This window comes from Rhynchophorus ferrugineus, unplaced genomic scaffold (assembly GCF_030347505.1).
Source record: "Rhynchophorus ferrugineus isolate W39M unplaced genomic scaffold, kcgeb_rfMv2 rfM2, whole genome shotgun sequence".
In the NCBI taxonomy this organism is placed as follows: Eukaryota; Metazoa; Arthropoda; class Insecta; order Coleoptera; family Curculionidae; genus Rhynchophorus; species Rhynchophorus ferrugineus.
Window position 1 is genome coordinate 30,193,449 of NW_027472581.1, and position 15,928 is coordinate 30,209,376.

A 15,928-nucleotide genomic window follows, 5' to 3' on the forward strand; every position below is an offset into this window, starting at 1 on the left:
TTGTATTGGTTTTGACGGAACAGCTGATGATTCTCCAGCGCTTGTCTGGAAAGCCGTCGTTGTTGTTTGACAGTCCCCAAAACAATACAAAATCTCGCCTGTTGGAATCGTATAGTTTTGTAAATAAACCTTGCTTGGATTTATTCGAGCACGCATTTGTCGCTTTAGATGTTTCCTTTCTATGTTTAGTCAAAAGCTTTTGTTATTGTTGCTACTTAAAATAAGGAAAAGAATAGACAACATTAAGGATACTTCTTATAAATCGTCTATACTTTTCTTTTGTTATAGACTAGTTTATTCCAAGGCATTAAAATCACTTTTGAGCAATTAGCTTAACAAAAAGTACAACCATGAGAAATAATATGTTTACAGCAAATAATAAAATGAAAAACCTTATAGACAAATGGATAATTTTATTTCTATATATTCAAAACTGCCAAAGAGCACAAACCATACTGCTTAGTACAATATAGGATTGCAATCTATAAATGAAACCCTTATGTCTGGACACCTTACTCATCGCATTTTTTTTTAAATTTCGCGTCAACTCTATATGTGTTACTTGGCAACTACAACGAGAGTTTTATGGATTATGAATTACAATTTACAAAGATATGTTAAATGTTAAAATACAGGGAGACTGTATATGACTGATCTGTATATAATAAAAAGTGGGTAAACGTAAATACGTATAGATAGAATAATTAATTACAATATACAAGAACATGTCGAAAAACAAAAACAATTTGTATATAATAAAATGTGAATAAAAGAGTACAAAATGTACACAGTTAAAAGAATTAAGCATATAATACTGGACTTGGATACATGGAATAGTTGTAAATGAAACTGATCACAAGTAAAATAATTATTGGAGTCATATATTGTTTCTTAGTTCAAGGATGTCAAGGAACCAAAAGAGCTTGAACAGGTCTTTTAGGGTAACTATGTCAAATAGTGTGTTTGGACCGCCACGTCGGCGATATTATTGGGTGATCTCCCCTCACTTCTGAGAATGATATGAGTGCATAGCTCTACAGTGTCTCAGCATGAACCAATTTAGGATGACCTGGCAGGTTCTGGATTTGGAAAGGATAATAAAAGAGGAAAATAACGTGCTTTATTGTCTACATTTATTGACTTTATTTGTTGTCATCCTCAAATAGGTCCCATACCAACTGGATCAAATCATTAAGCTTAGTTTCAATGGAAGGATCTTTGTATAATATTAGGACTTTGAAGTTGACCATTTTATTTCCCTTGATTCCCATGTAGCTGGGAAATATCTTTCCTCGACAAGGAAAATATTTCTGATTAGTTTAGTCAGTTCGTGTAGAGTATTGAGTATATTTTCAATTATTGGATGATCGTGAGTTTGTGATTCAATAGCACTTAATGCCTTTGATTATCCTTATAATTTCTTTGTTTTAAACCAAATTTCAATAGTTGTATGGAATGGCTTCCCAAGTGTTTGTCTTCCACATTCTAATTGTGTTCGGCTGAGCTACTGACATCCGTTTTGGTGGCCTTATTACACCATGTGATGCTCGTAGTGGGAATCTAGTTCTAATAGTTTATAGCTAAATGTCTTTGGGCATCTTCAACTCACGTTTTGTTACCTTGCGTCTTCAACTGCGATTCTTTGTTTGAATAGTTTCTAATACAACAGTTCAATGTTTCTCTTTTATATTAGCAAACAAGTAAGGTAATAGTTTAATTTGTCTTGTTAAAATTGTAAATTAATTTACAATTTTAACAAGACTATTATCCTGATCAAATACTATTTGCTCCAAAGAATTTTTAATGCTCTTAGAATGACAATATCACGACATACCTTGGTAATAATGTGTTTGTGGTAATAAATTAGGTTGTGCTTTACAAAGCTGAAATTGCTTCTGTTGGCCATTGAGGTAAAGGGTATCGAGGGAGCGGACACGAAGATATCCATCAATCCCCGAGGAGCCAAGATCGTGGCCAACACCCAGGGCTTCTTCATAGCTCAGTCAGCCGATGAAGTAAAACGGTAGGACACAAACATTATTCTTTTAATTTTGAAAATTACTCCTCTATCATTTTAGGGCATGGTTCTACTGCAAAGCGTGTCACGAAGACATCAAAGACGAAACGTTGATCAAGAAATGCAAATGTAAAAATTGTGAGTTCTTTTTCCATATTACTTAAAGCCCCCTCACCTCCCACCGTACCCCCGTTTATTGTGTCTAACCAGCAAATGATTTTGCGTTCTAAATCGACCACACACATACTGTACATAATCTCCGTTCATGTTGCTATCAATATGACTCTTTTTCCTATTTTTTAATTTATAAACTTTACTGATGGAAATTAATTTTCGAAGCACCAGCACAAACTCCAAAAAGAAAAGACGCGAAAGCTATTCGAAAATCAATTTCAAAACGGAGCTCACTAACTCCGTTCGTCTTGTTTTTTTTTTAATTTTTGTTCTTTATTTACTTTTAACTTTTGATTATACTTCTAAACAATTTCTGATGACTTCTAGTGACTCAACAACAGCGTAACTGGTCCCATGATCTAGGTAATTTATGATCTATATATTGACTCTAGATCGGTCTAGATCTTGCCTGTGGATCATCTCTATTTTTATTGTTACCGATTTTATTATTACCTTTCTCTTTAGTCGAAAAAAGAATGACCCCAAACCAAATAGGTTTCTGTTCGTGCTCGAATCTTTTGTAGGTTTCATTGTTATCCATTCTCATTTAAATATTAATTGAAAAAGGAAACATTTCTGTATCTATTGAAAATTATATTTTATATCAGTATGGGTTACAGCTAAAACATAATGTATCATATGAGATGATAAAAATATATTTATAATAAAATAAATGAAAATTGCTAATACAATATATATTATAATAATATTGACTCATTATTAGTGCTTTATTATTTTTACAAGAATATGTTTAAATTAGCAGCTTGAATAAGCTTTCGCTGTTTGCAAATGGATATCATTTTATTCGCTATTCTATTCTAGTTCATGAGATCTTAAGATTTTTAGAACTATTGCTATGGCAATAACTTATTAAGAATAAAGTTAAAACATGATTTGCCGACATTAGCATTGATTGTAGTTTATCAACTACTGGAATAAATGTCTTTGAGGCAAGCATGAGAACAATCTATAATAAAAGACTCTATAAGATATTGATCATAGAGAATATAATAACTGATTAAATATATTGTATAGGCTATTTTTGGAATGGGTTAAAAAAACTTATTATATATTTTAAAATATTGTTCTATTTATTTCTATATCATGGCTTTTAAGGAATATTTAATAACTTTTAAACTAAACGTCCATTACTTATTTAATATCTCGTTATTAGTATTAATTAAATAGCATACGATCAGGTCATAATAATACTTAAAATTACCGAAGGACATTAATTTCTAGATGACCAATTTTTTTTAATCAGACGAAATCGCGTGTTACCAATCCCTCACTTCGCCATGTTATTTTAAAAACTAAAAACTTTTGCAATATTTATATCTACTATGTTTTGTCCCTATATCTCAATTTCTTCTGAATATTATAGAACCCAGCGATTATCAAAAGCTTTTACAAACGTCAGAATAAAATTATATGAAATTATACACATCTGATTATTTTTGAAAAGTAAATTATTAATTGTAATGATGTTTTAACGCCATCGTAATGAGAACAAGCTGTAATAAGGTTATAATATTAGTAAATCAATGTACAGTTGAAATTAAATTTTAGGGTGAAGAACTATTTTAAATTAAGTAAGAGGACATGAGCAAACTTATCTAGTGTTTCCAGAATAAATTTGTAGAATATAAATATTTTATCAGACATAGAATATACAAGGTTATATAAATCTAGAATCTAATGAACCGAAAAAGTCTAATTCATGGATGTACCTACTGAGAAACGTTTACATGAAAAGTTTTATCTCATACATCGTATTCACCAGATATTGCCCCTTTCGATCACATAATCTGGCGGAACAACATTTATTATTCAAAGAACTTATAATTATGCTTTTAATATTAAAATTAAAAAGTTATCATTTTTAATATTAGATGTGTTATTAAGTGCTAATTAATGATTTTCTTGAAACATTATATATAAGAGATGAAATTGACATAATAGTACTAGAGACCTGTTTTGTTTGGGATCAATTTTTGCCACATTTAATGTTAATATTCTGCATTCTACCATACACCTGTTTATATTATTCTTCTATTCACCGTATTTTTTTTGAAACGAGGATACCCTGTAGATACATGATCGTAAGCAGACACATGGCTGTCCTCGATGGTCTTGTAGCCATTTTGATTTGTTTGTTTTTGTTTCGTCAAGTTCTGCACAACCTATACCCGATTACATACATATCTATAAATATGCGTTCATTTTGTTTTCGATCACGTGAGCGAACCGAAGTTTGAATACCTTTCTAGGCTGTTGAATTTCTGGCTGTTTTAAGGAATGTATACTGACACATATCCTATACCCTTTTGCACATTACATGCATGAATTAGGTTAACTCTTTTCTGTTCGTCGAACTTCGGTTGTCCTCGGTTGTGTGCGGTTGTGGCGGGAGGGATTCGATGATATATGATACAGGGCCGTTACAGTCGGTTATTAAGGGGGTATACCAGTTTAGAAAATTCAAGAAATCGATCTTTTTTGATATTTTCAAGGGTTAAGGCCTTTAAGAATATGCTGTTAAGATGGTTTTTTTATATAGCTTAAAAACTAAACATGAAATAAACTACTTTTTTCGAAGCGGTTAACATGATATCTCAAGTTCAACCGAACCGATTTAGTTCAAATTTGGTGTGAGCCTTTTCTATCCATTGTTATGTCTTATCTATTGATGTTTTCAATTTCCTAAACTACAATACCCCCTTAAAAATGATCTGAGAAGGAATTAAGGGTAAGGATATTGGTGGCAATTTTCTTTCTCTGAGTTATAATGCAAATTATTTTGACAACATGAAAAGAGAAATATTATATAGGCAAGAAAGTAATTTTATTACATTGTGGGTTCCTACTGTTTTAAAAAACATGAATAAGAAACTGGATCATTTAATATTAAGTATTAAGATATTTAAAACACACTGTTTTTAGTACATTTTCTACATCAATGAAAATTTCCTCATATTTTATGCATTAATATTTTTTTGAACTCATGTTTTGTTTAAAGTTTTTAGTATATTAATAAGTATTTTCTTAAAAAATTGTCACTGGTAATTAAATATCTAGCTAGCTTCTTCTTTTTGAGTTGCTGTAACCCTACTTCCATCTCAGAAATAAAACGATAAAATGCCACCAAATACTTGTTTTTGTACTTCTTGCTAAAAAATCAACAATCTGTTGAAATACAATTCCTAAAGGCGATGTTTCCAATACAGAAATTAATTTTTTTGCCAGAAAAGTTCTTATAGACTTTGCGAAAAATATAATAATTAGAATACCAGGAATATATTATGGGTTTGAAATACGAAATTATCAAATTGTTCCTTATTTTTGGGATAAAAATACATAAAAAATAGTGAAGCTTTGCTTCCTGCTATATCGCTAACTTCTATGATATTTGATACGTGAATGAGGCTAAATTTAACTAGAACTTATTTCTTCCTTTCGCCGTAATTAGTACTTTATTATAATATTAGGGCGATTAGAGTGAGTTTGTTTTAAGTACTATACATTCATATATATTTATTATTGACTGTACAAGGAGTAATATATAACTCTAATGGGTAATATTGAAAAGTTAAATGTTATTACGTATGTACCCAGATAAGGAGTAATGCTGTTAATGGATGATTTTGCAGATGTCGGGATGATCATGATGCAAGCGGGTATGGTCAAGCACGGCATAAACACCTACCAAAAATACATCGATGGTAGGAGAACGATCAAAATTAAATAGCTTCCAGCTTGAAGTCGGTGTTTTAACTATTGGTCGTGCCCATTCACGATAACTAACTTTTACAGCCAAAAATAATCAGTGGTCAATGTTTTGGTTAGATCATTCAATTTCAATCGTGGTTATATCAAAAATCTAATACATTCTATAATATATTGATCATAGAGAATATAATAACTGATTAAATATATTGTATGCTATTTTTGGAATGGGTTAAAAAATTATTATACATTTTAAAATATTGTTTAAACTACTTGTTTCTGTGTCATGTCTTTTAAGGAATATTTAATAATTTTTAAAAATTAAATGTCTATTACTTATTTAATATATCGTTATTAGTATTAATTAGATAGCATATGATCAGGTCATAATAATACCTGAAATTATCGAAGTACATGAAAATTTAAAACAATTTAATTTCCAGAAGACCAATTTTTCTTAATCAGAAGGAATCGCCTATTACCAAACCCTCACTTCACCATGTTCTTTTAAAAACTCAAAACTTTTGCAATATTTATATCAACTGTGTTTCGTCTCTATATCTCCATTTCTTCTGAATATTATATAACCGAGCGATTATCAAAAACTTTTACAAACCTGAGAATAAAATTATATGAAATTATTCATATCTGATTATTTTTGACCATAAATTATCATGAATGGGCAGCTTTAGCGGTAGATATAGCCAAATATATTATAACTATATTTTTGAGTGAAATTTCGAATGGAATAAAATCTACGAAATTAAATAGAAATATTATTGTAGTTTTTCAGGTGATTTTATGATATAAACGTGCTCCACGAGTTTTCTTTTTATTCGCATAAAATATCAGCAAAACATTGTTTAATAAGATTTGTTTTTGGTAAAAGATATTACTATTTGTTTGATCGTATTTGATACACTTCGACAGTTTTTCAAATTCTGACTACAAATTACAAATTTATTAGTACTGGCATTTTCAAGTTCAAGATTATATTGAATAATATATCTAACCAAAAAATAATTTATCTTCCATCGATTGAACAAACTTGTATATTATATATTTCGGTCTGTAGTTTCTATTAATCCATATAAAATATTAAATCTTTATGGTCGTTCAATATTGTAATTGTGTAATTACGGTGTAAAATAAATAAGATTCGTAGTATATTCCCCATACTATTCCAGTATTCATTGTAGAACCTATGTCAATACTATGAAATATTTATATATCAAGAATATATGGTTTTTAAGACCCATAGGGCATCAATTTTTACATTATATTTTTTAATAATATGGATATATTTTAATGATTAGAACGTGTATTAATTATATTTATCAACGTTTATTAAATTACTTTTAACTATTCTGTTACTCTCACTATAATCTATCTTTGAAATTGAAAGGTAGCTTTTATTTCATAATTTGAAATCAACTAGATACATATATTGTTAATAGTACTTATTATTACATATATTACGACAAATAAAAAATATATTACAGTGGATACATCATATATATCATAACTATCGCCGCTTTCACCATTGCATTAAGTTTAAATTTAAATTAATTTGTTATAGTTCGAATTTTATTGCATTATAATTCTTAGGAGGCAAATTCACGAAAATAACACCAAACTTTTTGCATGGCCTCCAAATAAAAATAGATTTCACTCGAAAATAGTTACTGAATACTATATCTATTAAGTGACTTGACACGTTGATGAAAAAAACAGCACTGATCTTGCATTGACCATTTAGTGATCGCTAGTTTTCAAACCCATCTTGAACGCGCTAGAAATACTATAGATATTGGTCAATTAAAATTTTGTTGGGGACGTCAGTGTCGTTGTCTTAGGCTTGGAAATATAATTATATTCGAATTTACCAGACCAAAACTCATATTCCTTATTTAAGTTTTCAATTAAATAAAACATTAGTTCTTACATTGTCTGAATAAATTAGTGATTGGTAATTACTCATCCACTAATTGATGATTAGTTGAAGAAGACAATAGCAATAAATCTTCCTGTTGGAAATAGAAATGGTATTTATTTTAGTACCCTCAGTTTTCAGAAATACACTCTTTTCCATATATCACTTTCTAACTGCTTGAAGTTCAACTAATTAATCATATTATTGAATATTTTTCCTGTGATCTAAGTCATAAAACATATAGTAATCTAAGTGATAAAACATAGCAATAAGAAACTAGGCCGAGCAATTAACATTATCTCATAAATTATACTAATGGCAGCTGTGAACATATATGCTGATCCATTATTTTAGAAAAACTAGAGTTTCTTATTTGCCAAACATTAATATATTTTTTCAACTAAATATGGAAATAATTGAGTCATCATAATCTTGTTAATTGGTCATGTTCTTTCCTGAGCATTACGTCTTTCTTGTCCCATTGTTCTGATCATAATTGGTGTCATTAATGGAGGCCTTACCATTCATTTTCAAAATAACCAACAGAAACACAGATAAATATAAGTTAATTTATATTTATTATGGTTTTGTGTATTATATTTATTATATTGGTACACTTCTCTCAATCAACTTGTCTTACTAACATAATGTATAATCCGTCTGTAAATCAAAATGTATTGTCAAGATTTTGCCAATCTTCAAGCACATACTTAATCAATCATTCTTGTTAAAGATACCATTATTGGTTTCTCAAGTTTGTGTATAGCTAATTATTACCTAACAGAATTACGGCTAAACTGACCAATCCAAACTCATAATTTCCTTCCTGTAATTATTACCGCCAAACCTCAGTTCCACTCATTCTTCATTTCTGACCGCTAATTTATGATAACACCAGAAATGATAAATGTCTAGTGCATTGTTTCTTAAACTGGAAAAGGTAGATGATAAAATCCAAATTAAGCCTTTTAAAAAGTCCATCGTTGTTTATGTGTTAATGATGAACTTAATTGCTTTGCAACTACTTGCATTTGCACTAACTCACTTCCTTTTATATTATTAGGAGCATGCATTTATTATGACTATTTTTTTTTATTTTAAACAGGCTTTTATTGAGAAAGTTTTCCATCATTTTCTACAACTTTTCCCGATATTTCTGGCTAGCGTTGTAAGCAAAATGAGCTTTGTCGTGCAGATCATTTTCATCAAGAATATCATTTTGCGTCTGTTACTTGTCATTACTGGTCTTTTTGAACCAATAGATTGTCTAATTTGTTCAACTAACGTCGATGGACATCCGCATTAAGAGTTTCACTTGGCTTTAGTAGTTCTAACCACACTATACATTACTGATATCGACCATATGGACAGGTAAATTGTGTGACCGTGTGTATTCCATTTCAGTGTCGATGTGGATGATTCACCTGGTTCTAACCTATGACTTGGTATTGTTGGAGCAAATCCTCTTTTATCGCCAGTTACAATACACCACAGAAAGCTTGTCTTTTACCTGGCGAGCAATAAAACCTCGATATTGAATCAATTTTAAAGGACATTTTCAATCAATTCGTATGATAACAGTTTTCCTTCTTTTTAGACATTTCCCATTCCATAATAATTGATAAGTCAACTGCTAGGGAAGTGAGAAAGTTCTTCGAGAATTTATGCTGGGTTTTCTGTCAAAAATCTTGTAATTCATTATCTTCGAATTTTTTTGGTCCTCAAAACCTAGCAATTTATTTCAGTTCAAACAACAAAAGCAGAGAAAGTCATAAATACAATTTGTAGTTTTTGTAATCTTAGTGATACTAAAGAGCAAACGGTTAGTTTATGTACAGAAATGCCAAAGCCATCAAATTTAATTGTTAGGTTATATTCTTGATGACAACTGTTGATACTGATACTGCACCTTTTCCCTAATATTACTGAACAAAATACGCGCAAGCACCTAATAATTATACTATGTTGTTTCATTCATAGTATCGATTTAGATATGCTGATTTCATTTTTCAAATTTCGTCTTATATATCAAATCTATTAAGATTCAGAAACGATGACCTAGACATTAAAGTGTCAATATTGTTATCTTAACTTTGGATTTATTAAATCCGATTTCACAAACCTAAAATCAATGGTCCTTTCTTTAGTCCATTAGTCAAACTCCTCTAAAATAGATATAAAACAAAAAATAAATTTGAAGTTTGAAAGACGACATTACCAGTGTCGCCAAAACATAGTCAATGGCCGCTAGTTTATAATGTAACGCCGAAAAAGCTAGAAACATGGTATATATTAGATATTAAGATGATTTAGAGTATTTCGAGACACCAGTATCGTTATATTAGGCTTGGAAACATTACAATTTACTACTTACCAACCCAAGCCCAACATTCCCCAACCCCCTAGTTACATGCTATCCAATTCTCAATTAATGTTAACTTATGATTTCTTTCGCGCAGTGGCAACATTTAGGAAAGGCGTTCGCGCTGTCCAGTTGGTCGGCCGAGCAAGTACGTATTCCCACCATTATTTTCGCAAAATATTCTGCAAACATATACACCACGAAATAAAAGATTGTCTCTTTTTGTCGGCCGTCTCGATTTGATTACTGTCTACACCACAAACACATTATTATTGTCTTCTGTAAATAGACGAACTCCCTCTAAATAATTCACCTACACGTAGGAATAAGAATGGTACGTCATAAATCTGATCAATAATAATGTTATTCTATACATTTTTGCTTGTTTCTAAGTTAACATGTAGGCTTTTCCTTAAATAGTCTGATAAATGATGAATAGCTTTTAATATTATTCTTATTTTCTTATATTAACTCTTTAAATAAAAAATGAAATTGTATAGTGTTATAAAAAAATATTCAGAATAAAAATCAGAGTTCATTACAAGTTAAATTGAAAAAGATAAAAATATTTAATGTAGATACAACAAAATTTTATACCAGAAATATATATTCAGATACGCCACCACCATTAGAGTGGTGAAGCTATTACAATTATTGGAAACAGAAAGCTACATTCATTAAAATGTGTATTTTAATAAAACTGCAAAAGAAGCGTGTCTCTGTAATTCCTGTTTTGATATGGAAAGATTTTTTTTATTAATATATAGTCGTTGCCAACTAACAATTTGTCTCCATAGTAACTTAAAACTAGGTACGTATCTAAAAAAAACCATTGGTCCTTACTTAATTTCTAATAAAATCAAGTTAGTTGCACTTTTCAACATTTAGAGCACTTCACTATACAACTATGTTATATGAGATCACACGGTTTAGTTCTCTTGAGTCTGCGTCCTAGTTCAGTATTTTCCAAAAGTTGCGGTACTTCGGTGTTTACATGGGAGTTTAGTTTTTTCTTATGTCTTAATTTACTCTATGACAGTTGAAATCTGAAGGTCTTAATATAAGTAATTGTTTCTTTAGCATCTGGGTCCGTATTTCTCAGAACTTTATTCTGAAATACTTGTGTTATGTTGACATTTCTTCTCGCAAACTATCCTCATAACTCAATTCCAAAATCCCATATAGGTGTGAGTATCTGCTTGTACAGCAGCAAATTATATGGGTAATTTAGATTTTCTTCCTATTAAATATAATACTTTTATTATTTTTAATTTTTGGATAAGCTCCTTTCAAGGAAGTTTTGCGTCAAGATGCATTTCAAGGTATATGGAAAGATGTTGGTAATATTTTATACTTACTATTCTGAAGGCCCGTTCAATGGTCAGTCAAAGCATAATAAAATTTACATTTATTAAACATAATAGTTAAAGTTAGTATAAATATGGGGTAGTTTTCTTATTATGGTTTGAAATAACTGAATCATTCTAATTAACAAGAGTCTCAAAAAACTCTATCCAAACAAATTGCCTATCGATAATGTTATCAAACAAATATTTCGCAATTTCACAGTATTTTATGTATTTTCACTCTGAATTATCAAGCATTCATCACTATGGCACCATTGGACTTTCCAATCGGTTCTAAAGTTGTAGTAAAAAATCTTCATCAAAATTGCTCAAGCTTATTCTATCTGGGTTCAGTTCTCCAGTATTTGCTCCTATCTAAATCTTATCAATTTATTATTGGTCGATACACTGATTTTTATAGTTTTCAAAATCATTCATCAAGTCTGTGAAATTACTATACCATAGAGTTAACAGTCGATTTTCTCAGATTGTTTTATAAAAAAAAATTTAATAAATTACATAATGATCCTCCTACTGCTACAATAATCACGGGCTCGAATCCCGCAGAGCAGGGATGTACTTTATGTTTTTAATTCTAATTGTATATGTCTCTAAGCAACAGTGTAAATCCAACAATGAATAGTCGCCAATAACCAGGCTGGATAAGACCAGAAGTCTTCTAGGATGGTCTCTAATTTGTAAACTGGTCAATCGGTAGGCTTAGTGCCAAAAATCATGGTTCCAAGTCCATATTAAGCGTAGATTCAATCCAGAAAACCCCAGTTGGAAAATATAATTCAAAAAACAAATGAAGTATGTTTTAATAAGATAAAGGTCCTTTCAAAATAACATTGAAAGTAAATCACACATAATATAATAAACGTTAAAAAAGAATTAATAAAATATATTCTAATTGACTTAAAATCAAAAACTACCAAATTATGTATATATAGCAAGATACATTGTCCTGTTGATAATTAACCAATGATACAGTGCCCAAATAAATTTGAAATGAAATTAATAAAAAAATGATGAAGGCGACGGGAATATGTATTACTCCTGCGTCATATGTTAATTAAAATAAAATTCAAAGCCAGATTTATGACTGCCAAACATGTATTCCTACGGGAGAAAATATATTTTAAAGGTATATCTCGCGTATATCGTCGAATAAATCATCAAACCTTTAAAATATATGTCTATTTCAATTTTCCGTAACAGTAAAAGTACTATCCAAGTCCAATGTATCTTAAGAGCACCATGTGTAAACTATATTTCTTGTATATTCACACTATCAATACTCTAGTCATATATATATATATTTTGAAACTATCTTACTGTTGTTAGATTCAGTGTGTGATAACTGTTGTGTAGACTGTTATATTTTGTGGAGTTTTATAATCTCTTGTATTGGAAAATGGTTAGAGTTCTAGTTCGTGATATTAGATCAGTACGTTGAGACGTAGCAGATGAGATAATTGTGGGTAGACTTGATAGAAGCCTATTGTAGTTATCTGAGTCGGGGAAACAAAAGAGCCGTTCACTTTACCACAACATTAATGGTTTTTGTTTTCTTATGATCGCTATACAGACGAGTCGGAATTCGATTCATGTAAGTGTTCATCAAGCCGCATTTGTGAGGGAGAAGCCTTAATAGATGGGAGGGATATTATACGGCGTCAAGAAACAACGATGTTTTGTTAATTTTGCGTTAATTATTTATTCCTGATATAGATCTTATTATTTTCTATATAATACATATATATGTTCTATAATCACGCTTGACTGCACCATACCTTTTTCTCTTTTTACGTATATGCTATTTACATTACGTAGAGATTACATGTCTTTTGCAACTGTACTACATGTTATAAAATATATTTATTAATAGATTATATATTTCTAATTAAATATAAATGCATGTTATGACCATTAAGTAAAGATACAATTTGTTGTAAGTGGTTTAGGAAAAATACTACATGTGACATAAGTTATATTAAAATAACCTTCATTAAAAGTTTATAATAAATGTAATAGTATAAATATTAGCGACGTAGAGCATCTACCGATTCAAAGCTATTTTGATAAAACTTATTTCTTGAGTATGTTCTACTTTGTTATCATGAAAATTCAAATATAAAATGACTAATTTTCATAGAATCTCTCAAAATATCTTTAATAATATGCTCATAGAGTAATAAAGGAAAAACTCAATAGTCCAATATCCAGATGGTAAAGTGATAACCATTCTAGTAATTTGATTGGTTTAAATATGTATTATAGACACCTGTAAAGAAAAAGTTTTATTGTGAAGGCATTTGATTAGTTCTTAAACAGATTTTACGCGCAAATTCGTCACATCGCATAACGTAACTAACTTAAACTTCTGTAATCCAAAAATATGCCATACACTAGTCATTCATATTTTTAATATAATAACTGTAGCATTTTATTAACTGAAAACCATTACATATTATGCAACGAAAAGTATTAAAATTTATATTTTTGAAAAAATATGTGTAACATTACCCTGTCATTATCGGCATGGAAAATCTAGGAATAAAATAAAATAGATAGCTTAAAGACCTACACACTAACACACCTAAAGTGTGGCATGCATTTGATCTGTAGACTTAGCCGTAATAGATCACAAACAAAAATTTCACTTAACGTCTGTTCTTAAACATAATTGTTGGTGCACATATATTTTTGACTCCTATGATTTCTAATTGATCCATAACAAAAATCCAAACTGTCAAGATTAAGTAGCCTTATGCCACAAATTATTGGTTTAAGTACTTAGCCATAATATATTTCTTTAAATAAATTAACCCCTTAAAAATTGGTGCTATCTTAATAAGCATCTTTTTAAAATGCAAGACAATCTGACAATCTTTTTAGCATTGTTCCACTTGAACACATTCTGGGTTTATACTCTGGCTAAAATGTTTACATCTATTGCACATTTGTTTGTAATAAGATGAAAAATAGGTTAACTTAAACTTGAAAAATACAATATAGAATAATAAATAGTATACCAAATAATACAAAATCTCTATGTATTATATGTCTATCACAAAATTCTAACCACAAATTATATGTTATATATAAAAACAATGCTAGACAATTTGGAATTTCTTATATTACTGTCTAGTTTTTAAAAAAGAGCCGGAAACTTCTTGAAAACGATCTCTCTTTATTTTGCTTGCCATATAATATCCGTTATAAAAAACTAATTTTGATTATAATTTAATCATGATAACGTAGAAAAACGATGAAAGTATAGCAGTTCTAATAAGTAATCAATAATAAGAGTTCAAGAGAATAACATCTACATATTGGACGTCGCGAAACATTTCTCCAAAATTTCCAATAGTTAAATCTATATTTTCTCTGCGAATATGCTTAAGTAAAACGCCAAATGATGTTTCTACACTCATCATTGCTCTTGATGATTAAGGTAATTCTATTTTTAATTGTATTCCTTTTCAAGTAAGGAAATCATCATTCGTTTGCTTCCAAAATTTCTTTATTACTTATATAATATTACTCAACAATGTTTTTAACATTTCTTCCAGCTGTTACAATGCATTTTTAATGGTACGTTATGATAAAAGAGGCACAAAAATAACCCTATATGAGGTCTTCTGGTAATCTCTACATTTAATACCAGGGAATGTTGATAAGCCGGTGACTTTTTGAATGAAAGATTTATTTTCAAAAAAAAGCGGTTTATTTCTTGACATAATCTCGTTTATTATCTGAAATAATAGATTTTCCTTGTCCATTCGACCCAAGTCTCTTACGAGTTAACCCATTTCTTTAGATTTGGAACCAGAAATTAGTTTTTTACTAGAAAAATTAGCATAGAACTAACTCTGCTCAATGTACTTGACGGGATATCAATTTGTAGCCCAATGTATGAATTTTTGCTAAGGTGACTACATACGTGTACACCCCCATAACCAATTAAAAATTCTACATATGATTTTATTCTAGAGCTCATCTTGAATAATATCATCCAGAAATATTCCGAAGATAAATACACATAGTAATATTGACTACTTAAGGGGTAATACTAAATGAGAGATGCTAAAACAAGTTACATATCGCCAAGCGATTGCTAACTGAAGTAATAAAATTATATAAAAAATAACTATAAAAAACATAAAGTAATTTTTTTCAAAATATATTAATAGGATATGAAAAAATAAAACAATGGCATAAAAATCAATTTTCAAAATATAGTGATGGAAATAAGACAATAAGATATATTAATTGTAAGATAATAAGAGATGTTTGGTATTTATAACACCAGATCTCCTATCGTATTGACGTAACAAATTTTGACTTGTTTTGTTTTGACAAAT

The 15,928-nt window shown here is 29.6% G+C and overlaps 1 protein-coding gene across 19 annotated transcripts in view; it reads left to right on the top strand.

Annotated features, from left to right (window-relative positions):
• The window catches only part of slo (calcium-activated potassium channel slo), a 148,535-nt gene that overhangs the window by 107,845 nt on the left and 24,762 nt on the right, over positions 1 to 15,928 (top strand). For 9 of the 19 annotated variants that reach the window (XR_013004270.1, XR_013004269.1, XR_013004271.1 and 6 more), the window contains exons 15-16: positions 1,868 to 2,023; positions 2,079 to 2,155. Coding sequence is in view for 12 of the 19 variants with exons in the window: in XM_076394897.1 (XP_076251012.1) it covers positions 1,868 to 2,023; positions 2,079 to 2,155 (233 nt within the window). In the remaining 7 variants the exon portion in view is untranslated. Of the gene's footprint in view, positions 1 to 1,867; positions 2,024 to 2,078; positions 2,156 to 10,309; positions 10,361 to 13,149; positions 13,171 to 15,928 lie in introns of all 19 variants that reach the window. The other 10 variants (XR_013004265.1, XR_013004266.1, XM_076394886.1 and 7 more) reach the window with 2 other exon arrangements.